The sequence below is a fragment of the Rhamphochromis longiceps genome, linkage group LG10, assembly GCF_057381845.1.
Source record: "Rhamphochromis longiceps isolate RC_006_pf linkage group LG10, R_longiceps_female_GT1.1, whole genome shotgun sequence".
NCBI classification, from domain to species: domain Eukaryota; kingdom Metazoa; phylum Chordata; class Actinopteri; order Cichliformes; family Cichlidae; genus Rhamphochromis; species Rhamphochromis longiceps.
Genome location: NC_140566.1, coordinates 26,275,892 through 26,298,950, shown reverse-complemented (window position 1 = coordinate 26,298,950; position 23,059 = coordinate 26,275,892). Strand labels below are relative to the sequence as shown.

Genomic DNA, 23,059 nt, shown 5'->3' with positions numbered 1-23,059 from the left:
CAGGCTCTGGGCGGAGCCAGGAGTTGAACAGATCTAACATGACAATTAAATTGGTTTCATTCCCTGGCACAGGCTGACAGGACTGGAGCAACGACACTGGATAGGAGAAGGTCTCATACTTTCTAAGATATGAGGTCACTAACCTTTTCTTTTAATTTTCTAGCTCCGTTGATTTGACACATGGGAACGTGTCAAAGAAGGGGGGAAGTTGAGTTTTAACATCAAACAAGGGTTATATGAACATCTTTATGACTTCATTTGTGTTTTAATAACTTAGGTATGGTAAAGCTTAAGCTAATAGTGACCCAAGAGGTTTCCGGACTTTTTTAGAGATCCAGTGAGAAGCATAAATCATTATTTCTATGTTTAAGCGTTAATCATTGAAATGAACTGAATAGCGTTTAGATGATAAAATGCTTGTGTTCATGAGAAGCTGAGTACCACACTGGAGAGGAAACCATGGGACAGTAGGCGGAAGCAAACACATGATTTTTGGGGGGGCAAATGTTAGGATTAAAAATGGCTAATTTGTTTTTGATGTCTTTTGTTAAAATGAGTGGTTTTAATAATTTTCAGACACACCTTGCAAATGTGCTTATAATGAGTTGGCACTCGGTCTTTTGAAGGTCATAAGCTTCGTTCGGCGTGATGGTCCAGACTGATAAAGTGTAGGAAATGCCTTGAGTGCAGAGGGCTAACAGCATTAACCCTTTAAGACCTACCATAGAACCAAGTCCGCCAGAGCTTATATCATATTTTTACATGCTGTGGAGCCATTTTTGGGAGCATTTCAAGTTGCTATACATCAATACAACCATTATAGCCCAGATTTTAATAATATGTATTCATTAAGTGCATAGTAATTACATAAATTGCAAAAAAGTGCAATAAACTACAAAAAAATTGAAAATCGTTTTTGCTTTTTTAACATATATTTGTAGTTAGAGAAATTTAAGAGGCTTATCCCTCAAAACTGTAAATACAAAAAAGTTGCACAAAATAGTTTCCCACCACAGGAAATTTATTTTGAGTGTCTTCATAGTTTTATTTTTGAAATACACCAATTTTTATACACTGCAGGAAAAACGAAAATAAATATTATACTGCAAATTTGCAAAAAAGCAGCATATGCATCAAAATAAACTATTTCCAGCAGTGCAATATGAGTCCTAAGCATCCCAGAAACGACACAGAAAGTCATAAAGTCAAAGATAACTTTTAAAAAGACGAGTATAGGCCCTGAGGCCCTGATAGTAAAAAAGACTACATTTCCGCGAAAATGACGTCACTTCCGGTTTCGGGCATGTAATGGCGGAAATGCAAAAGTTCGCGCTGACGTCTATTCCAACGTAGGAAGTGTTATGACCAGCTGATTGGATCGGTAAAGCGTGTTTCTGGAATATTATGTTTTTGTTCCTGCAAGCGCTTTTTATTCAGTTTTTGCAAAGCTTTATGTGCTGATGGCATAAGATGTAAGTACAACTCCTCCGGTTTCATATGCAAAAAAAATTTTTGCGCTAGCTTACGTGGTTGCAGTGCTACCGGGATTTAAAAATAGTTACGCAAAACAGAGTGTGCCCACTCCGATCGGCTGTAAAGGGTTAACCATGAAGGGGTTGGCGGAAATCCAGGAACACCAGACCAACGAGGTTCGAGAGGCTCTTGGGCAAAAGGGGGACACGTTCCTGTTCCTTTTTCTGGGGGATACACAGGACACACAGGACCCGAGGATACACAGATCGTTGTTTGAAATCGGGGCAGAATAATCCCCTGATCTGTGCAACGACTGAAGGGTTGTCTAACCCCTGAGGTTGAAGAAAGAAGAGCAGAGGATCACCCAACTGGAAGACACTGGTGGCTGCAGCAATAAAATAAAGGCTAAAAGCTCCTCGGACAGAGGTTCTAGTCTGAAGGGTATAAGGTAGCACCAAAATAAAGCTGTGGAAGAACTGGGGAGTGTCATCTGTACCTGCTACTGTTGTAATAATAGTTTTTCTTGCATCTGAACTGCGCAAACACAGAGGTCATCTCACATATGGTTCGCCCAACAGGGGGACAAAGGGCCTCAGGGGGAAGAAGAAATGAACCCGGCCACACTGGATTACAGGGTGTAGGTGAGCTCTTTATTCTAAAGAGCTCAACAGGGGGAGTGTGAGATTATAATATTATTTTATGCCATGTTAGACACCTAATTAAAGATTGTGAATTATTACGTAGTTTTAGTTTGAATTATTCTCCTGAATTAGAAGAAGGTGATAACTGATGCATTATACTGCTGAGTTATAAGAAATACTGTTCGCAGAAAGTCATCGCCTTATTTGTCTGATTAGAAGAGAACAGAACATACTGGAGTTTTCTGCCCCATCTCAGCAGGAGCAGTTAAACAGGGAGCCAAGGTCGTAGCTTAGGCGCCGTGTGAGAGAAAGCATGTGAATGTTTAGGCTTTTATGACTAGGTGGGGGCCACTAGAGGCTATAAGAGTTTGATCAATGCTCCACCATTTTGAGATCTGATGCTGTCTGCGTACGGTGTCCATCTCCCACGCGTGTGATCATTAAAATCATCGTTTGACTCAACCCGGCCGGACCAGTGTTGTTATTGTGGTTTTTCCTCTTGTATCCATCCCCAATATTTGAATCCGTAACACTGTCCAAGCCGGGGCTCGAACCGGCAACCTTCTGATTACAAGGCGAACTCCAAACTCTTGAGCCACGATCGCCCCGAATTACAACAATTCTGTAAGAACAAGCGGCCAAAATTATTTCACAGCACTTTAAAGAACTAACTGCCAGTTATTGCAAACACTTGATTGCAGTTTTTGCTACTAAGGGTGGCCCAACCAGTTATTAGGTTTAGGGGGGTAATCGCTTTAACTTTTTTTTTTTTTTTTTTTACTCTTTTTAATAACAAACACCTTCATTTAATAAGTGCATTTTATGTTTACTTGTGTTACCTTTACATGAAAGTGTGACAAACATACAAAAGAACAGGAAATCAGGAAGAGTGCAAACACTTTTTCACACCACTGTATATGCCCTTTCCAATAACATAACAAATAATACCATATGTATTTGGTTACATGAAATAACAGTAACAATTAGTTCCATCGTAAGGACAGACTCCAGCTATAGGTGGAGAAAGGCCTTGTTATGCTCTTTATCCTCATGAGTTTAGCTTTCCACTTGTGGCAGCTGGTTAGAGTGGCACTCTACCAGCAGATTTCCACACCAGAGCAAGGACTATAGGGCAAGAGGCTCAAGACGGCTCAAGTATAAAAGGCACAAGAGACAAGAGCAAGTTAACCAACTCACTTGTAGGAAAACATGGAAAAACTGGACGCAAAGGACTATAGGTCAATAGCACCTGAACATTCGAAATAAGACTGATGGGATTGTCAATTTATATATTAATCTTAATGTTGTTTTGGATGAAAACAACACTGTGAAATAATTTGCAAGAAAAAATTATGTCTTTGTCAGTTTGTCCAGGTTTCCCAGCCACGTAAAGTCTATGTGTGGGGAAACACTGAGTATCTCTTTGTTATATGCCTTGATGTACTTACCTGGCTGTGTATAGCCGTGCAGAGAGGTGGGAGGCATTCCTGGGCCCGGGGGTTGGGTAGTGCTGTAAGACATGTTGGGAGGTGGTGGTAGTGGTGCTGCTGAGCTGTAAGATGCTGATGATGGCAGTGATGGCCCTGCTAAGGTTGCAGCTGGATTCACATGATTTGCCACAGGGCCCATTGGAGGCGCACTAATGGAGGTTGCTGGCCCCAGTGGTGGTGTAGGTGTGTTGTACTGCCATGCTGGAGTCATGGGCTGCTGAGGGTTGGGGTAGTAGCTACTAGAAGACACAGAAGGAGGAGGTGGTGTTGCCTGTGCAGGAGGCATTGGCATCCTAGGACCAGGACTGGGGCTGGCAGACTGAGGAGGGGTATGTGATGGATGACCTCCCATTGGAGGCCTGGGCAACAGTGGCTGGCCTGCAGAAGATGGGTAGGAGGTGGGTGGTGGGCCTGGCTGATATGAGCTAACTGGGGGAATAGGCTGGTATAGCCCAGCTGGGTAAAGTCCAGGGCCAGGGGGTGCAGGAGCTTTGGCCTGCACTGGATTGTATGGTGGTTGATTAGTCATCCCATAACTAACCCCTGGTAGCTGCTGGAGGGCAACAGGATTCTGTGATGGACCTGGAGACCAGAGGAGGATAAATACAGACATGTTAATACATTTTTCTCACAGTTTCCTCTTTGAGTAATTAAAATCAGACATGAAAATCATTTAATTCTCTGGTTAATTTTATGTCAATTTTATTTTTTTATAAAAACTCTTATTTCAATCCCTTTGTTTAGGGGAAAAGATCTGCCTGACTACTCGCCAACATTTCACAATGGCTGCAGCTCTTTAAATAACAGTATTGTCATGTAGGATAAGAGTTATATCTGAAATTTAGCCTTCGGTTCAAAAGCAGTAAAGCCTTTAGCGTTACAGAGAGATGTAACCAGCAATGTTATAGATTTCAAGCTAGGGGCTATTTTTTGTGATTCAAGTGCATTTTAATTAAGGCAATCCACTTGCTTTAAATGTTTTTATATGAAAAACAGATGGCACAGTGCTGGCAGTGAAAACTACACGGATGCATCAAATGACCAATGAGCCGACAGCCCAGAGGAGTAATCTCTTTACTTGGATTTAATTTGTTGTGATTTTCCCTCAGTGACAGTGGGTTTCAGGCTTACTTACTGAACACAGCAGTGATAAAAGCTGACACCTGTGCACCATTAAAATGCTGTGTTTACTGTGCAGATACTAGGCTAAAAATGTAACACAAACATCTCAGTTTCAAGAGTGTCAAACATTAATAACAATAGGCGATGTAAGATCTTGTTATGAACAGGAAACAGTTGTCAAATTCTAAATAGTTATAAGGAAGAAGGAAGGAAAGCAGGACAAAAACTACCAAGAATGATCTAATCAGCACACTTTAATTTGCAGCATCAATGTGATGCCATTTGTGGCCTAAACGATTATGTAATGCAAGCAGTTTCACTACTATGCATTTATTCCTTTACTTTATAACTGACAGCAGAGCTAAGTCAGCAGAGTGAAAAGGGATTAGAAAACTTTTCTCAACATGCAAAGATAGATGACGGAACATAATCCAGTAATCTATGCCCTTTCTAAGAGCAGGGAAATTCTAAGAAAATCAGAAATCATAAAGTGCCGAGTGTGATATCAGACCTTTCACTCCAGTAAAAAAACAAAAAGCATCTAATGGTAAAACAAGAAAAACTTCACTTACAGAGTAGGAAAATACAACCCATGTGAATCTAGACTTGAGGGTGTAAATATGCATTACAATGATTAAGATAATGAAAGCAGCTCTAAAGACCACTTTATGACAGCAAGTTCAAATAGTGAGGCTGTTAATGTACTGGCGCTGTTTAACTCCAAACACAAAACTAATAATTTCAGTTTAAATGGGAGAATGCCCATGGGTAAGTGCTGTAATGAAATTATTACTAAATTGTCTTCAGAAGTTCAACCCTGTGCTGCCAGAAATACTAATACTCAAGACAAGAAAATGAACCAAAGATACAGAGACAGCGCAGACTGTCAGCTTTAACTTGAATACTAGTAAGGCAGTCAGGAAAGCCTTTTGAGTCTAGTCCACTGCAACTTCTGGCTTTAACAAAAACATAAATAATGATAATGATACCGAATAAAATATAAATCAGTCAAGAAAAAAACCCAACAACAACAAAACACACACACACACAAAAACCACACCCTCACCTATGAGCATATGCAGGGGCTTGTAATGGACAGTTTCCTTATAACTGCCTTTAGTCTTTATACACGAAGCTTAGCATTATAATATGACATTTCTGTCCATTCATAAGTGATGGGAATTACACCTGATATATGGAAACATTTTTTAAACAAAGATCCATATTCACACATTAACATTTCATTTGCATAAAGATAACCCAGGATAACAAATATTATTCAAGTCATGCCACCCAGCTTTATTGATGTGCTTGATGGGTTTTTTTCTTGTTGGTAATTGGCATTGTTTATTTTCCACTGCTGTATTTTTAACTGAACTGCAATTAGAAAAAAGAAAAAGAAAGGAAAAAAACAATGCTATATTAAAATGACCAAAATCACGTGTACTCATTTACAACTTTTGAATTGGAGCTGAGGTATTATGACCTAGGGATGCTGTTGTCTGCACAGAACAAGAAAGTTATTTCAAGTGCAGACTAATTTGATTGTGAAATATCAGTACTCCACTGGAAAACCATAAAAAGATATGAATAACCTGAAATTAAGACATTTATCTGTTTCAGGCTGCTTTGCTTTAACATATTTGGATGGTCCCCAACGTGCCACATGTACAGAAAAACGCAGGACGCAGACACGCCAGAGCTTTTAAGCCAGCTGAAAATCCGTATTGCACAACAGTGAAAGAACTAGTAAACAAGCAAATGTATTTATTCACTGCCACTAAAACTACATCGGGAGTTTAAAAAAAAAAAAAAAGGAAGGGAAAAAAGGTTCAGACAAATCCAGCAGCATGAAAGGAAAAAAACAATTACTTTTCAAGTTATCAACGAGCTCGCATTATATCTACGTATATTATATTATGTTGTGTGGAGAAAGGTCGGACAATTGAACACCTGTCTCTATAATTTTATGGTGCCTGATGAGTCCTATAATCAACCTGTTGGGCTGCCACCTCGACAAGGGAAAAGTAGCAAACATTCAAACACTAACTAAATGTGTATGTATAGCGTAACTTAAAGAAAGAAACTATTTTGGTCACGTTAAGTCATCATGGTAGCATAGATCAAGATTAACCTCAGCTCTACACCTGACAGGTCGCCCCTACTTAGCTACCTATCGTTACAGTGTTACTAAGCAAGTCAGTTAGCTAACAACTAGCATCAGACACAAGATCCAAGAAGTGCCGCTAGTGCTCGTTTGTGACTACCGAAAAGCCAGTTAGCGGTTAGCTACTTCGCGTTGAAGTAAATATATTTAATAAAAGTTACTCACCATTTGCGTATGTTTGCCCTGTCCCAGTCCCATTCTGAGAATTGAACCCCGCAGTTGACATCTTGAAACAGACACCAGGATCTAATTTAGAGGTGCTTGGTTGGCGAAAAGCTAGCTACGACTTTAGCTGGCTAACTAGCTGGCTGACAGTCGCGGGTAACGTTTAAACCTGTAGCTCTGACGGCGCGTAGCCTGCTCAAAGCGTCGTCCGCGGCGACGTCTCCTATTATCTCAAAAAAAAGTTGATTAGGTGACTTGTTGACGATTACAAGCCCATCGCCATTATCAAAAAACCCGTTCGGCTATCTACGGGTGAGTAACGATGGGCCTGGTCAGAGTAATCGTGTCAGACACTTCTCCCCTTTCACCGGAAGCTGGGATCACCCAGCAGGATCAACGTAGAAACTGTCGGGCATGCGCAGTATTTACACGTGGCATTTCCTCCGGTGCACAGGATTTTCCAGTGTACTAGAAACATCATCGAGTTCATGGACAATCACTGTGCATTTTTTGAGAAGCTGCTCATTTAATTGCACGTGAAATACAACCTGCGATACTTTTTCCAACGTATGGTGGAATCCTCTAATCTAAGTTAAAGCACTAAAAGAATATGCTATAGTTTGTCCCCAGGTGAATTCTTTTGGACATAACTGTATGGAAAAAACAACCTTGGTTAGTTGGGAATAAGCTTCATCTTTATAATAGGATTAATGTAGTTTAATTCACCTTTTTTGCATTTGATTAAACAGTCAAGCACTGGAAACATTTAGACTTGACATTGAGTTTCCTTACAACTTCTATGAATTCCGAGCTATTTGTTTTGTCCTTGCATGCAACTGGGAAAAATCCAGCATCATTGTTTTGAAAGTGATAAGAAAGTCAAAGGGAATACATTTGTACATTATTTTTTTTAATCACTGGGGAAATTCCATATGAATAAGAACTGGTGGACAAACTCCAAATCAGATGTTTGACCATTTTTGTCAAGAAATGCAGAAATGTGACAATAAAACTTTAAGAATAATAAGTCAGTTAACTATAATTTGTTAATTTTCTTTTTTCGTTTTTGCCAGGACTTTATCCTTCTAGTCATATGCACATAATATGATGTAGCCTATACATTTTGTGCTTATAATATAAAATGAAATAAGAATTGCTGAATGTAAAAATGGTCTACAAGTCCTATACATTTCAAATAATCTGCAAAATAATTACATCCTACATGACCTGTGTCTATCTTGGGATATGATGTTAGTGTTGTGGGTGTCTGACCTGAAAGACCAACACAAAAACTGTATAAAAAAATGAAATGAGCAGACTCTGTTTCATAAGAAAAATTAGATCCTTCAGTGTGTGCAGATACATGATGGAGATTCTCTATTACTCAGTTGTGCAAGCACAATTACTTCACAGTGGTCTGCTGGAGGGTGGCACTGTGACTGGCTACAAATTTAACACTTTTGAAGCTGGAGAGCAGATCACTGAACAAACTGTTCCCATCATGGATTAATCCGGACCACCCTCCGCACTGGTTACTGTAGAGAGACCGCGAGAGAAAGCACCTTCTCTAACAGAGTGATTAAGCTCTGCTGACATAAGTACAGCTACATACCACATCACCCTCTATAATAAATAATATAATAAAATACACCTGCCTCGTAGAGAAAGTATTTGACGGGTATTTTTTATTAATATTAATATTTTATCATCCTTAAAATCCTGTTCTGTTCACTCATGATATTGAGTTTATTCCTTCAACTTAGAACTACTATGAGATATCATGTGATGATTCACTTGATGGATAAAGTCCTCCTCAGAATGTGACCAGTTCCCAGGAGGACTATCTTCTGCACCTCCTGAATGGAGTGCAAGATTTTATTAGTATAGTTTTCCATTTCTTTCTTTCTTATTATTATTTTACTATTAATTTGAACTGCTTTAAACAAATGATTTTCTAAATATGAGATAAACAAAGTACATCTCGTCATATCAGAGCTGACATGGACTTGCCTAACGAGATTATTTGACTATAACAATATGAAAACTTGGAGCAAACCATCACACACGCGTTAATACACCGATAAAATTATTTAATTAAAAAAATGAGCAAAATATGTCCATGTTGGCTCTGAAACAAAAAGAAATCCAGAGCGGAGCTAGATTTTAGTTCCCCTGCCGGAAAGATGACTGTGAAACATAAACAGGAAGCGGAAGGGCAGAGTTTTCGGGGAGTTGCTGGACAGCCATTGCAGTGTCGTGGCTCAGTAACAAAACACGAAGGAGGAGAGAAGGACCTGGCATTTTGCAGGCTCTCTGGGTTTTTTGAGCAAGTGACCAATTTACATGAGTATTAGAGCGAACATACTTGTTATATTAATCTACACCTAGATAACGGGTAAGTTTTTTTTTTTGTTTAATGTACTTGATATCTGAAGAGTCCCGTAAACGTTCGACATCTAGGCTAGCAATTTCTCCCGGCTGCTAATGTTGCTACGTTAGCATTTCTTACACCAAGTTTACTGTTACGGTGCTGGGAGTGAGGTGTACATTTAACTTGACCCGTTGTCATATTTATTTAAACATTGGTGCTTATTTCAGAGTTGAAAAACAGTCGGAGTATTGCACAAATTTCATGGTTTTAGCACGTCGAAGAGCCGCTTTTGTAGCTAACTGCTAGTTAGCTAACGTAGCCATCGATGCAACGTCGCCTAAGTGATAGAGAATATGACACGTAGCTAGAAGCTTCCTGCTAGCCGGTTAGCCGGCCTCGCCTTCTCTTTTCAAACTATACCTAACCAATATATATATATATATAAGCGTGGCATGGTTTGTTGGCATTCTTAAATACAGTCCTCGTTGTAGTTTTTTGGCTGAAGTGTAACCTGGCAGAGACCATCAATTGCTGTAACATTAGCCGTCATATTGAAGGTTAGCTCACTTCACTGCTACGTCTATACTGGCTGTTATAACCCGGGGATTTTGACAGCCGAGTCAAACCGCATTCGTTGTCTTCGCAGTGTTATGTTAGTTGACAGGTACTGCCTGAAACCTAAATGTGATAATAATTCATATCTTCTCAGAGGAGAAAATGTGCCCCATCTTAGTTTGGTAACACACTGCTCTGATAGGCTTTATCTAAGACATGAGCACTTTGCTACTAACACGCTGAACTAGGAATTCAAGAGGTAGATCACGTTAGTGTTTGAGGTAAGCGGTCTACATGGGTGACGATTTTTGATAAGACACCCCTGTTACCCATTTAATGTTGACTCAGCGTTATTGCAGTGTATTTAAATGTCAGATTTAATTATATTAGACATCTTAGTTATAACGAGTTTTTCTTTGAGGGCACATTTGAGTTCCCGAAGTCATCTTTTTTGTTGTCACAAGTTAAAGGTTCAAGGCAAAGGAGACAAATAAATATAGAGAAAATATAGTGGCCAATGAAATTAATTGCCTTGTTGCCAGTGTGTGAATGTGTGTGTGAATGGGTGGATGACTGGATATGTAAAGCGCTTTGGGGTCCTTAGGGACTAGTAAAAGCGCTATATAAATACAGGCCATTTACCATTTGTTGTTTCACATAACTTTGCAAAAGCGAACATTTGTAGCATAACTATTTTAATATATGTAACAACTAATTTCAAAACATAATTTCTCAAAGTACTGAGCAATTGAGCACAAAATTTTACTGAGCATATTTAAAAGTAAAAAAATAAATCAAACTAACAAAAAAAACTTAATGTATGTGAAAAGTTTGGGGCCCACCTAGGGCTGTACGATATAAGGATATATATCGGATGACGACATAAAAACGTCTATCGTTTCATTTTACGCTATCATTTGTTTCGTGGTGTTGCAAAATAAACTGTTTATGGCAATATTTTTTCATCGTTTTGATGGTCACTGTAGTGGCTATATTCATTTCTTAAAGTTCTCTCTTTCTCTTATATTTAATATAACCACACTATGGACGGACAAGCGCCTGTTTTTATGCATTGTCATCAGCAACAATGATGGTAAAACCATCGCGTCCGCTTGTTTATTTTCCACATAAACCTTTCTCAATAAAGCTCAAGATCCTGTTGAGACTTTTCAAAATAAACTGAATCACGTAAAATAGTATGCAGAGTATTTACCAATGAGAAGCAAAAAAGAGCCGTCAGGTGCTAAAAAATAAACCTTAGACTCAAACGTTAGAACAGGCTTTTCCCTGCAGCACGCTGCAAAGAAAACGGCGGCTGTTACAACCTATGTCTAAAAATGTGTAGTTTCATGCATCGGTAAAACACTCGACTCCAGATATATGACGCCCAGCTAGAAACACTTCAGCTACCCGAGATTCACAGAATTTACAGAAAATGTTACATTTTTGTGATTTATATCGTTATCGGACGATAGATGTTTTATATCGGGATATGAGATTTTGGTCATATCGCACAGCCCTAGGCCCACCTAATAGTTTTTGCCTTTTCCTCAATCGTATGACATGAGAATGGATTTTTAAGAAGTTGTTTCTTAGGGGGTGTTCTTTTAAGGAATCTTGTTGTCTATTAGATGGCCAGGAAAATTCATAAACTTCTGTTAAGATAACACAGGTAACGTTGACATCTTAAGTGGGGACCATTCGTCCTAGAGGCCCTTTATGAGGAAAAAAGAAGGCTGTAATGGTTCGGAAACCTTCTTCATGGATAATCAATTTGATCAGAGTAATTCACCTTCATGTTTGCATTAAATTTTTATTTGTTTACTCTAAAGACCCATTCCTATTTTCCCTTTATTTTGATAGTGTCTGTGTCTTTCTTAGGGCTACCGTTTGGTTTGGGTGAGCTCTTGTTCTCTTGTTAGAATATTGTCATTGTTCATTGGACTCTGAGACAGACGGCAAATGACAGAGCAAGTCAACAACAGCAAAATGTAGTAGAGCGTCAGCATAGTCTTTTAAAGTTGTTCATGTGTATTTTTTAGGGCATATATTTACCCGTCAGTGTGTCAGAAAGTCTTCTGAGATTTACCGACCAAACAGAAGATCTGTTGGCATTTGGCTTTTCATTTCAGACCCTAGTAGTAGCAGTTGGTCATGCTTGATGATCAGTTTGCACATCTTGTAAACGACACCGCCAAATGCAGTTGAAACAGAGTAAGGCAGCAGACTTCAGGCAAGCTTTTTATGGCCACATGCATCTTTTGCTTGCCGAATATTTTACAGTCACTGAGGCAGGCATGGGAGCATATCGGTCCACAGTGTGGCACCAGCTGACGTGTAGTTCAGCTGTATTTGCATGATCTTGACCTTTGTCAGCCTTATACTTTAGCCCTGGAGTTGTTTTCATGTTACGTAATTGGGGCCAGAGGTCTGTACCAGCTTACCTTGCTGTGATCAGTGTGCAGAGGATTGAAAAATGAGATGAAGTTGGAAATGGAGTGCAAAAACTTCTTATTGGAGAGGGGATGTTTGCTTTTTCTGTCCTCCCTTTTATTGAATGTCATAAGCATAGCTCTCACATATTTGATTGGGTCACTTAAATGGGAGACAAAGAAGCTTATATGAAGTAGAAATAAAAAATGAAGACTGTAAAAATGTGTCTTACCCAGAAAAAAAGAAGAAAAAAAAACATCTGTTACACAACAGAAACTGCTATTGATTTCATACTTGTAGTAGTTATCTGAGTCTGTTTATTTTGGGTTTTTTTTTTTAATTGGACAAACAATTAGGCTACCCCCATTTAAACGTCTTAGACGGCATAATTTTCAGATTAAAGCTCATGTTGTCTGTCAAGAAACTGTCAGATGGTATGTGATCAGGGTTCTGAATCTCCTGTCCTTCTGGAACAAGATAATCATTGGCTGTAGAAAGGCACTCACTGTTCTTATCAGCAGTTGCTAGTATCTGTGTGATAGGTTGATGCAACTGGCATATTTAGTTCTTAAGTTATGTGTTACCCTTTAATTGTGTTTATCACTTAATATTTTCAGATACTTTGGCAAGTTGGTTTTTGCCCTATTTAAAAAAAAAAAAAAAAAAATCACAATTTTACAACTTATAAAATTTGAAAAGTACTGTTGAATCAGATAAGATATTTTCTTTAAATATTTAAAAATTTTGCTTCACTTTACAGCACTTATCAGTCCAAAGGGGGAAAAATACCCTTCTCTGTGAATTAATTTGTTCTTTCCTTTGTTTTGAATCCTCTTTTTTTGGGGGGTGGGGTTGTTTTTCAGGATTCAACAGCTCCGGATATGTCATTCCTATTGGAGTGGATTTCTAGCGGTTTCAATAGCGTACTACAGTTTTTAGGTGAGTACCAACTAGGGATGGGAATCAAGAACCGGTTCCCAGTTGTCCATTTCCTTGGACTACTGGGAACTGTTAGTCTTGTTGGTCTGCTTGTCTATCGATCCAGTTATCGGTTCTTGCACTTGCCAATAGTGACACAGTCTATATTGTGGATATGACATTACTTTTATTGTTATTGCACAATAGGATGAGAATGCAATGGTAAACTGGAAACTCCATCTAGGACATAAACACCTGCATTATGTTGCTAACACAGCTTCGACTCTTTGCAAGCATCTAGTCAGACAGCATGCTAACGCTAAGCTAGCCAAGAACGCAGGGTGATGTTAAAGCTGAGTGACTGCTGACCCCAACCCAGCCAGACAGACCCTAAACTTCAAAGGTAACAAACTGATGAGCAGACAGGCTGCAGCCTCCGTTTCAACAATAGAATTACTGTGTTGATCACTTTGAAGTGTCTTTGTGCTGGTGTTCATCATTGCTTTGTGTTGTCAGTTTTGTGTTCATACCTAAACACTGAGAGAAAGATCATATTATTATCATTATCTTATTCCAGTGTTTTTCTAATTTTTCTATGTAACTTTGCACTGTCCACTTTCTGCTGTAACAAAACAAATTCCCCACGTGTGGGACTAATTTATCTTATCTTATCTTATCTTTTATCTTTGTGACCTTATTAGGATAGCGATTTGTTTTGGTGTGTGAAACTGTAGCCTCTGTTTGTATTGTTAAATGGTAATTATGAGTCAATGCATTTCAGCTATGTTACAGTCAGTGTTGGGAAGGTTACTTTTAAAATGTATTCCATTACAGAATACAGAATACATGCCCCAAAATGTATTCTGTAACGTATTCCGTTACGTTACTCAATGACAGTAACGTATTCTGAATACTTTGGATTACTTAATATATTATCATGCTTTTTACAACAACGTGAATGTACTATTGCTGTGTGATTTATTACTATTACTGAAGGTCCGCGACTCCGAACTGTAGTAAAGGGACCTCTGACTAAAACGGCGGGGTCCCTGTCGGCTCGTAGCCGAAAACTAGCTTTACTTTGTTGTGTGGGTCAACTTTTCTTGCGACAGACAGAGAGAGGCGTTGAAAGACTGCTCCAACGGAACTTATTGTTTTCGGAGGAAAACACGAACACGGTGTACAGTCGAGTCTTAATAGCTTACTTACAACTGGGCTCGTCAGGCACTCTTCTTGGCTGAAGTGGTTATTATTATATTTACATGCTTCCAGCTCCCGTTTTTCCTCGATGACAACTCGTACCTTTCCACTCCCCTTTTTCTCTCTCCCTCCTCGAGCTCACAGACCCATAACGTGTATGGCAGTCCATTCTCCCTGCAGCACGGACTACACTGCCCATGATGCTACATTCTTTAGAGCTATGCTTGTAGCATTCTGCCTGTTAGCTTAGCACAACAACAACAACAACAACGAAAAGGCGCTCTCTCACCCAGGAAACACACAGTCGCAGAGAGAGAGAGCGTCGCCCTGTAACCATGGCAACCGTAACGCTGCCGCCTGGATCAACAGAACGTAGCTGTCAAACAAAACCCAAACAGTCCTGACCCGCGACAAAATGAAACAGGAAAGTACCGCAGTGTAATCCATTTATTTCAACAAAGTAACTGTATTCTGAATACCACCCTTTTAAATGGTAACTGTAACGGAATACAGTTACTCATATTTTGTATTTTAAATACGCAACGGCGGTACATGTATTCCGTTACTCCCCAACACTGGTTACAGTAAGATGAAAATAATGTTACGAGTAAAATTAATTACTTTCTCCTTGGAGTGATAATTACTTTTTTGAGTATTGACTAACGCTGATCTGCTTGCCGCTTGGCAGATCAGTGTTACGAGAGTCCATCTGTTAGTCGAACCTTGGATACAGGAGAAACAATGCGTTTTTCATCCTGGTCATGGAACACTGGACCAGCTCTTGGTCTGCATAACTGGCAATAAGTTGGACTCATTCCTGGTGGGTGATGGGATCCACCAGGGCTGCCCTTTGTCCCTGATTCTGTTCATAATTTTCATGGACAGAATTTCTAGGTGTAGCCAAATAGCGAAAGGCTTTCACCTGGGTGGTTTCAGAATCTCATCACTGCTTATTACTTTCTAGTATCAGCTGATATTTGCTGGAGCCACAGCTGTAAAAGCTACTGGTCATGATATCGGTTTGGATATCTGGTGAGAGGGAAACATGAAGATGAAACCAGGAGATGTCCTTACTGAATCATCAGAGCTGAACAGGTGAAGGAGAGACAGGTTTACCTTTTTAGGTGACATGAATGAGTTGAAGGGAAGTTATAAACTGTTTCTGAGAGACAAATAACATCAGGATCCTTTTCTAAGTAGCTGACAGCTGGTAACTGTGCAGGGGCGGGTCAGGGGGCCAGGTAGGGCATTAACAGGGAAAGGGGGGCACAAAGAAATACTTTTCTTTCTTATTCTCATTTAAAATGTCTCGCTTTTAAAAAATAATTATCTGAATCTTACAACCAAAGTTTTTATCTGACGTAAAATGTATAGAAATCATACATATACCAACAGGACAGTGTACATCACTGTCACAACAGCGTTTATTTTCATTCAAAGGCTTTATGGCTTTAATACCTGGTGGGCCGGTCTCTAGTCAAAATGCCCAGGCCGATTTTTTTTTTTTTTTTTTTTTGGTCCCAGTCCAGCCCTGAAGTCAGCTGTGACGTGAGGACTATATATACTGGCTGAGAGTGCTTGAAACTCACTGCAATATCCACCTAAACAAATAGGTGTTGTCCCTCAGGCAAAACCTTTCCAAAGTTTCACACAGAAAGTCTGATCTTTCCAGGCTGTTGCAGCATCTCCCTCTGTGTAATATGGATATCTCTGAGCGGTGAACCATGGTGGTTAAAAACTGACAGGATTGCACATGCATGTCTTCAACCTGTCTGCACCTCCATGCAAGGTAACAAAAATTGAGAGATGCATGATCAGGAAAAATGCACCAAAGCATGTTTTAAGCGTCACCTCTGGCGTCTGCCGCCATTTGCTAGGGAGACATCCGGTATAATGGGCCATTTATTCAATCCTGACCCTGTTGACATAAGAGGGACACAGTGGGTAGTACAGCTTTAGTTGAGATCTGATATCAAATATAACTGAAGGTAAGGTATCAAATTAGAAATGGAATAAGTTGGATTGGTACATCCTCACTCATTATCTCCTAATCCACGCTGCAAAGTTTTATTGTTGTTCATAAAATATTTTTCAGCTGCAGCCCTTGTCAGGAAAATGCTTTGTTTTGTTTCACATTCTAACACATCCATTTTTACACTCTTACACTTTTGATTGTATCACCATTTTTTGGAGTGGTCATCATTTTTCAAATTCTTTCTATTGCTTCAGTGTATGTCTTTAGTTCCTGGTTAGAGCTCTAACACACGGTAGCCTATGGGTTATGGCATTGCCATTTTGCTCCCTGAAAGTCGCTCAGCTTAAAGCTTTCAGTGATGTCCACATGCTGCGTAAACATGAAAGCCTGATAAAGGATACATCTCTCAGAAACATGACAGAATTTTCCACCCTTCTTTTTTTTCCCCCTCTTTTCTTTCTCTCTCTGAGTGTCCATTTGAAATGTGTACCAGCAGCTCTTTTCCCCAGGGTGTGCTGTTCTAGTTTCTGTGTTCGAACTGCTTATATGAAACGGGCGTTCCTGTTCTCCCAGTTAGACAGGTCGCATAGTGCTGCTGTAAGTAATGTCATCCAGTTGACTGACTCAGAAATGTTATAAATCCACCAGGTATCACTATGCTGACTCAGAGTTGTAAACACAAAGGCTTGTAATCTTGTTAGGAAAGTTGATCAAGGAGTGGCATAACTTTGCACCTTTTATGTTTTGAGAAAGGTTTTTTTTTTTATATATATATATTTTTTTAATAAATGTAAAAGAAAAAAGAAGAAGAAAGAAAAATAGTCAAATCAGTCCATCAAATTGGAAACTAACTACTTCTTTTTAAATAATCATTGTGTGAATTTGAGAAAACCAAAATGGTGTTCTGATTTATATAAACTTATGTGGATTAAATGTCCCCTGTAGTTCTAAGAACAGGTCTGAGCTTGACAGCCTTTGTTTAGTGTCACTGATTTGCTTTAAAGGTTAAAAAAATATATAATGTGATTCAGCAACTTAAAAAAAAAAAAAAAGAGTAGTAGCGTACAGGTTTGTGTTCTGAAATACTTTTGGCTTTCTTTCAGGACTGTATAAGAAATCCGGCAAGTTAGTATTTCTTGGCCTGGACAATGCTGGCAAAACGACGCTACTGCACATGCTCAAAGATGACAGATTGGGACAGCATGTGCCAACTTTACACCCAAGTGAGTTGGTGCTTACTCTGTCACATGCATGCACGTTCACACATGCTCATTCGGTTATGTGTCAAAAGACTATCAATACAAAGAAATGGAGGCAGCTTTTACAGACATTTATATCTGTTTTCTTGTTAACAGACACTTTTAAAGCAGATGCTGTTGATTGGATGTAATATCATAAATGTAACGTACCTATGTGTAACATGCGCTTGGATATTCCATATGGAATTGCATTAAACTGATGTTTTTTCAGTATCTTTGCTTGACTAATTCATTTCCTCCCCTCCAGCCTCAGAAGAGCTGACGATTGCTGGTATGACTTTCACCACCTTTGACCTTGGAGGCCACGCACAAGGTGTGTCTGTGTTCTGATAGTTTTTGTATTTTACTGATTGCATTTTGTTTTTAAGGAAACAACAATATTCATTTGTATGGCTAATGTACTTCAGTTTTCAGTCTGGTTAGCCCAAGGTTAAAACAGAAGAGAAGTTGACAAATAAGATTTTTTTTTTTTTTTTAAATTTTGTTTGTTCACTCAGCCCGCAGGGTGTGGAAAAACTACCTCCCTGCCATCAATGGCATTGTCTTCCTTGTGGATTGTGCAGACCTCGGGAGATTGGGTGAATCAAAAGCAGAACTTGATGTAAGTACCCGCAACACACGTGGTCCCCATCACATCGCTAAGCGTCGTTTTTGACAGCTTTTAGTATAATAACAAAGAGAGAAATAAGTGTAGTTTTGGTTATTCATTGTGCATGTTACCTTTTACCACATGTATTTGATAATTGCAATTTGAGAAAAAAATGAGAGGAGATAATAGTTTTTGTTTTTCCCCAGTAAGTCCATATAAAGATACAAAGGGACCATTAAAGAACTACTCATAAAGGGATTATTTCTTTCAGAAAACAAGTAATCATGTAGAAAAAGAACACAATATAATTAATAATTATTTTAAAAATAAGAGAAAAAAGAAACATGTTGAAAAAAGCGTGTTTGTATGAAAGCGGCACCACAATATTATTGATCACAATTGTTTGCCCAATGGGTACCAATATTATGGGAATTATGATAGATTATACAAAACAGTATGGCAGTTTTTCTTTATTCAAATGTTTTTTTTAAGGGTTTCAGTTTGTGGTGCATTAATCTAATGTCTTGGATGTTTCTGAAAAATCTGCTTCTAGCCCCGCTTCTTAAAAGAGAGGGGTTCATTTCTCTTCCCTACATGTTCTAATCTACTTTTCAACCAGCCGACCAAAGGGATATTTCTGGTAACTAATTTACCAGTTTTAGAATAGTCTGAAAGGCAAAAGCTGCTCACAGAACATCCAAAACTGAGCAAATTCTAAAAGTGTAACATTGGCCAGTCAAATGTTTTGTTTGTATTTTAGGAGTTACAGGAAAATGTTAATCACACTCTTTATTTTCTAATTGTGTTTCACAAAAGCATGTTTTTTGCTGGCTTTTTTAAATTTAATTTTTAAATGGACAAATCTGGGTGAATGATTAATGACCTGGCATGGCTATAAGAATCACTCCTCCTCCTTGTATTGGAAAGAATTTAACCAAACTTGTGTGCAAGTTTGGTTAAATTCACACCAGCTGTGTTCAAGGTCACATTTTAGTTTTACAGGCAGTAACCTATGAACAGTGATGGTTCATAAGCCAAATGAGCTACAACGTCATTGTTACTGTGGTCTCCTGTCTGACTTCAAGTCACTAAAAACTCATGCTATTCAAAGGCTACTACTGTCTACTAGTTACATATAACTTAGTCAGTTAGAGGACAATCAAAGCAATAACTGTGAGAACTTACTAGAAAAAATTATAATAGCCATAAACGCTTCATTCAAACACCGCATTTTTAATTATTATTATTATTTTTTTTTTAAATAAATCTGCTCGTGAATTAATTTTTTCCCTTTAATTTAGAAGGGACGATGCATATTATTGAAGATATCAATGTAAATATACCAGAGTTAGCTAAAAGGCTGCTCCTCATCTGTGGTCTCTGACAGGTCAGACAAAAATAGTGAAGAAGAAATTTACCCCACACTGTCAGACAATGTACAACAATTTATTAGCCATTGTTTGAGATGAATTTTAAATGTGTTGAAGCATTGTCTTACTTTTTGGAATATGATTCCAAATCTACCTTTACCTACCAATACGAATGTTGTCACTCTCATTGACCCACCCAGGCATTAATGACAGATGAGACCATCGGAAATGTGCCTATTCTGATCCTGGGCAACAAGATTGACAGGCCAGAAGCCATCAGCGAGGAGAGGCTGAGGGAAATCTTCGGATTGTACGGACAGACGACAGGAAAGGTGAGACACCGTCCAAGTGAACCAAGGCTTTAAAGCTCTAAATGCTGAAGAACAGAAAAAAAATATATATAAGTTCATATATCAAAATGTGAAAGGACCAACAGTCCTAAATAAATCCCTGCCTGGTTCTTTTGCATAACATGTCAGATATTTTATCAATGTAAAAGACATAGGGGATCATGTGCAGTAAATGAGCCTTGTACCAATGTGTTGTGGTCCCAAAGTGGGTTTGGTTTAATTTTTCTTTCTGCTTTTTTTTTTTTCTTCCATCCTCAGGGCAACGTTCCCTTGAAGGAGCTGAACACAAGACCACTGGAGGTGTTCATGTGCAGTGTGTTGAAGAGGCAGGGCTACGGTGAGGGCTTCCGCTGGCTCTCCCAGTACATCGACTAAAGAAGCCAAGCCCCGTGACACGCTGACACCACCACCACCACGATTATCAGGGCGAGCGCTAAATCCAACCATTCGAGTCGCCCACCGTTGCCACCAGTACCATCATGCTCAGCCCCACGTTCGGTTAATCAAGTCTACATCCACCTTCAGAGAAACCAGTACAACTTGATCCCAATAGACTTTTATTGGTCGAACATTTGGTTCTGCACTTACAGCATTCATACCTGTACATGAACACAGTTGTTTCCATCTCTCGCTTTTTTTTTTCTCTTCCCCTCTTTGAAAGAGTAACATAGCATTGGTTCCACAGCAAAGGGTGTTCAAATTCAAGTGGATGAATCTTTTCTATGTTGTCTGTCCTCTGCTGCCCCTTTCTCCCTCGCTCCCTGCGATCTGTTGATAATGATGATAGATGCATTATAAGTGTAAAACTGTACATGATTCCATTTATATAATCAACAATCCAATGCCTCTCCCCCACCCCCTCTTCAACAACATGTTAAACAATGAGAGAGAGCAACATAGTTGTATACATTGCAGTACACTTTTTTAACAGTAAAGACATTCAACATCGTATTTAATCGCAGTGTTTTTGTTTTTGTTTTTTTGCTTTCCCCACATGGTTTCAAAAACTAAATGAATTGGCCACATGCACACACCCCACTCTATACATGTGGCTGTTTTACCCATTTATTAAAATGGAACAGTGCATTGATCTTGGTGTATCAGAAATGTGATGAGTTTCTTTAGGTTATTTGGAAGTTAAAATACTCTCATCCCAGGCTCTGTGGGCACAGTCACATTATATTGAGTCAAAATAGTCAATAACACACCCCCCCCCCCCCCTTTCTTTTTCTCTTTTTTTTTTTTTTCCTTTCTTAAATTTACATAAGAGAAGCATGGGGTGGTAACATAACTAACAAGAGGAACGTTTTAATAGAAGTAATACTGGCTGTAACTCTGATAAGGTTTGAAATTGTGTAGGTAGCACAATGGTCAGTTGATGCAAGGAAGACTATTTAAATAAATTAAATGAACTTTGCAATAAATATCTTTATAATAACATGCAGTAAGAAATGAAGCGAGGAATAAAATAAACAGCCAGATGTAACGTCTAGTAGTCATCACTGTTAGAAGTTCATACTACAGATGTACGTTCCTGCTCAGACCTTTTCACAGGGTTAATCTAGTGACCAAGCAGAAGACACGTCCCACAGTGGGAACAGGTAGATAGGCTTAAGACACCTAAGAAAGGGACCATATATATGAAATGTACACAAACATCGTACATGGATTTTGTATTTCTAAGTGGTATCCTTTGATCTATGTGCATTACCAGATACTATTATGCATGCCTTGTTCTTTTGAGTTTTTTTGTTTTATTTACATTTACTCCACAATACAACAGGAGAGAAGGAGATGCCAAAATTCACTATGAGATGATTGTTATGTTTTTGTTTTTATTTTGTAAGGAAACAATGGAATTGCGCATAATACATACTTTTTTCTGTCCCTGTCCCTTTGTGTCTCTTTAATTCCCTCATGACAAGATGATGAGCTATTCCAGCAAGGGTGGGACTTACTGTTGTTTGCATCATATGAAATGTAATAAATGTTTGCAATGAATAACAGGCTAAACCTTGATCCCCAATGTAGACTCCTTTTTCCCCCCCCACTTTTCTTTAATATTAATGTTTTTTCCATCAGCAATCAATTGGTGCTTCACACCCAAGCGCCTTATACATCAATGGAATTTTTTTCTTCAACATTTTCCAGATGTGGTTCTTTTGAAATCACATTATATTTTTGTGAGTTAATAACATCCGAGAGCCTTCATAACTTTAGTTCAGGGGAGACAAGGGGCTGAAAAACACATTGAGGCCCTGCAACCTAGTCAGTCAAATCTCTCCAAGTGTCATGTTCTAAATGATAAATCTAGTCTTGTTTTTGTTCATTGTTTATTTCTGTAACCAGTATTGGTGTCGTGGGATTTGCCAGTCTTAACGGCACCAAATTAATGTCTGGTGTAGAATAATAGAAACTAACATTGGTACCCTGGATGTTTTATCCCTTTTCTGATAATTCACTGGCTAAAATCTTAATTTGAGGTCAACTTTCAAGGGCCAATATCACTTTGTGAGACGAGTAGTAGTCAAAATGAGTTATAGTCCATAAAAGGCCTACATTTTTATACCTCACTTATCTCTCAGGTAAATTAAGACATTGCACAAAAAACACTTGATTCTGAGAGGGTCAGGTGCAAAGTTTTTTCCTTTCCTTTTTTTATGTAACGGTCCAATTTTGTCTCTTTTATTCAAGTAAAAGTGTCAATCCACCAATATTAACTGATCTAAGAATATGAAATAAAAATCTTAATTTTAAAAGTAACAGTATCAAAAATTAATTTAGTAAGGGTACAAATTCAAAAATAATGTTGATGAATTACTGTTTGCCAGTTTAATAGTCAAGTTCAATGATCTCTAAGATAGTGATCCCTTCAGGAAAACACAAAATGGTCCCATCTCTGGGATCATGAGATGACAAATGGGGCAGGGGGGAAAAATCATATATTGAGATTACAGTTTAAAAATGCTTAACAAGCAAGA

At 38.7% G+C, this 23,059-nt stretch overlaps 2 protein-coding genes across 4 annotated transcripts in view; one reads left to right on the top strand and one right to left on the bottom strand.

The window, feature by feature from the left end:
- The window catches only part of sec24a (SEC24 homolog A, COPII coat complex component), a 33,170-nt gene extending 25,729 nt beyond the window's left edge, over nt 1–7,441 (bottom strand). For all 3 annotated transcript variants that reach the window (XM_085421117.1, XM_085421115.1, XM_085421116.1), the window contains exons 1-2: nt 7,059–7,441; nt 3,563–4,186 (exon numbers count right to left, since the gene is read on the bottom strand). In XM_085421117.1, the coding sequence (XP_085277243.1) occupies nt 3,563–4,186; nt 7,059–7,119 (685 nt within the window). In that variant the 5' untranslated portion in view covers nt 7,120–7,441. The remainder of the gene's footprint in view (nt 1–3,562; nt 4,187–7,058) is intronic.
- A 1,853-nt stretch (nt 7,442–9,294) lies between these two features.
- Nucleotides 9,295–20,960, top strand: sar1b (secretion associated, Ras related GTPase 1B). The gene is made up of 7 exons (XM_085421114.1): nt 9,295–9,453; nt 13,281–13,356; nt 17,614–17,733; nt 18,017–18,082; nt 18,267–18,370; nt 19,929–20,060; nt 20,337–20,960. Exons 2-7 carry the CDS (start codon nt 13,299–13,301, stop codon nt 20,451–20,453), a joined length of 597 nt encoding a protein of 198 aa, XP_085277240.1. The 5' UTR covers nt 9,295–9,453; nt 13,281–13,298; the 3' UTR covers nt 20,454–20,960.
- The last annotated feature ends 2,099 nt before the right edge of the window (nt 20,961–23,059 follow it).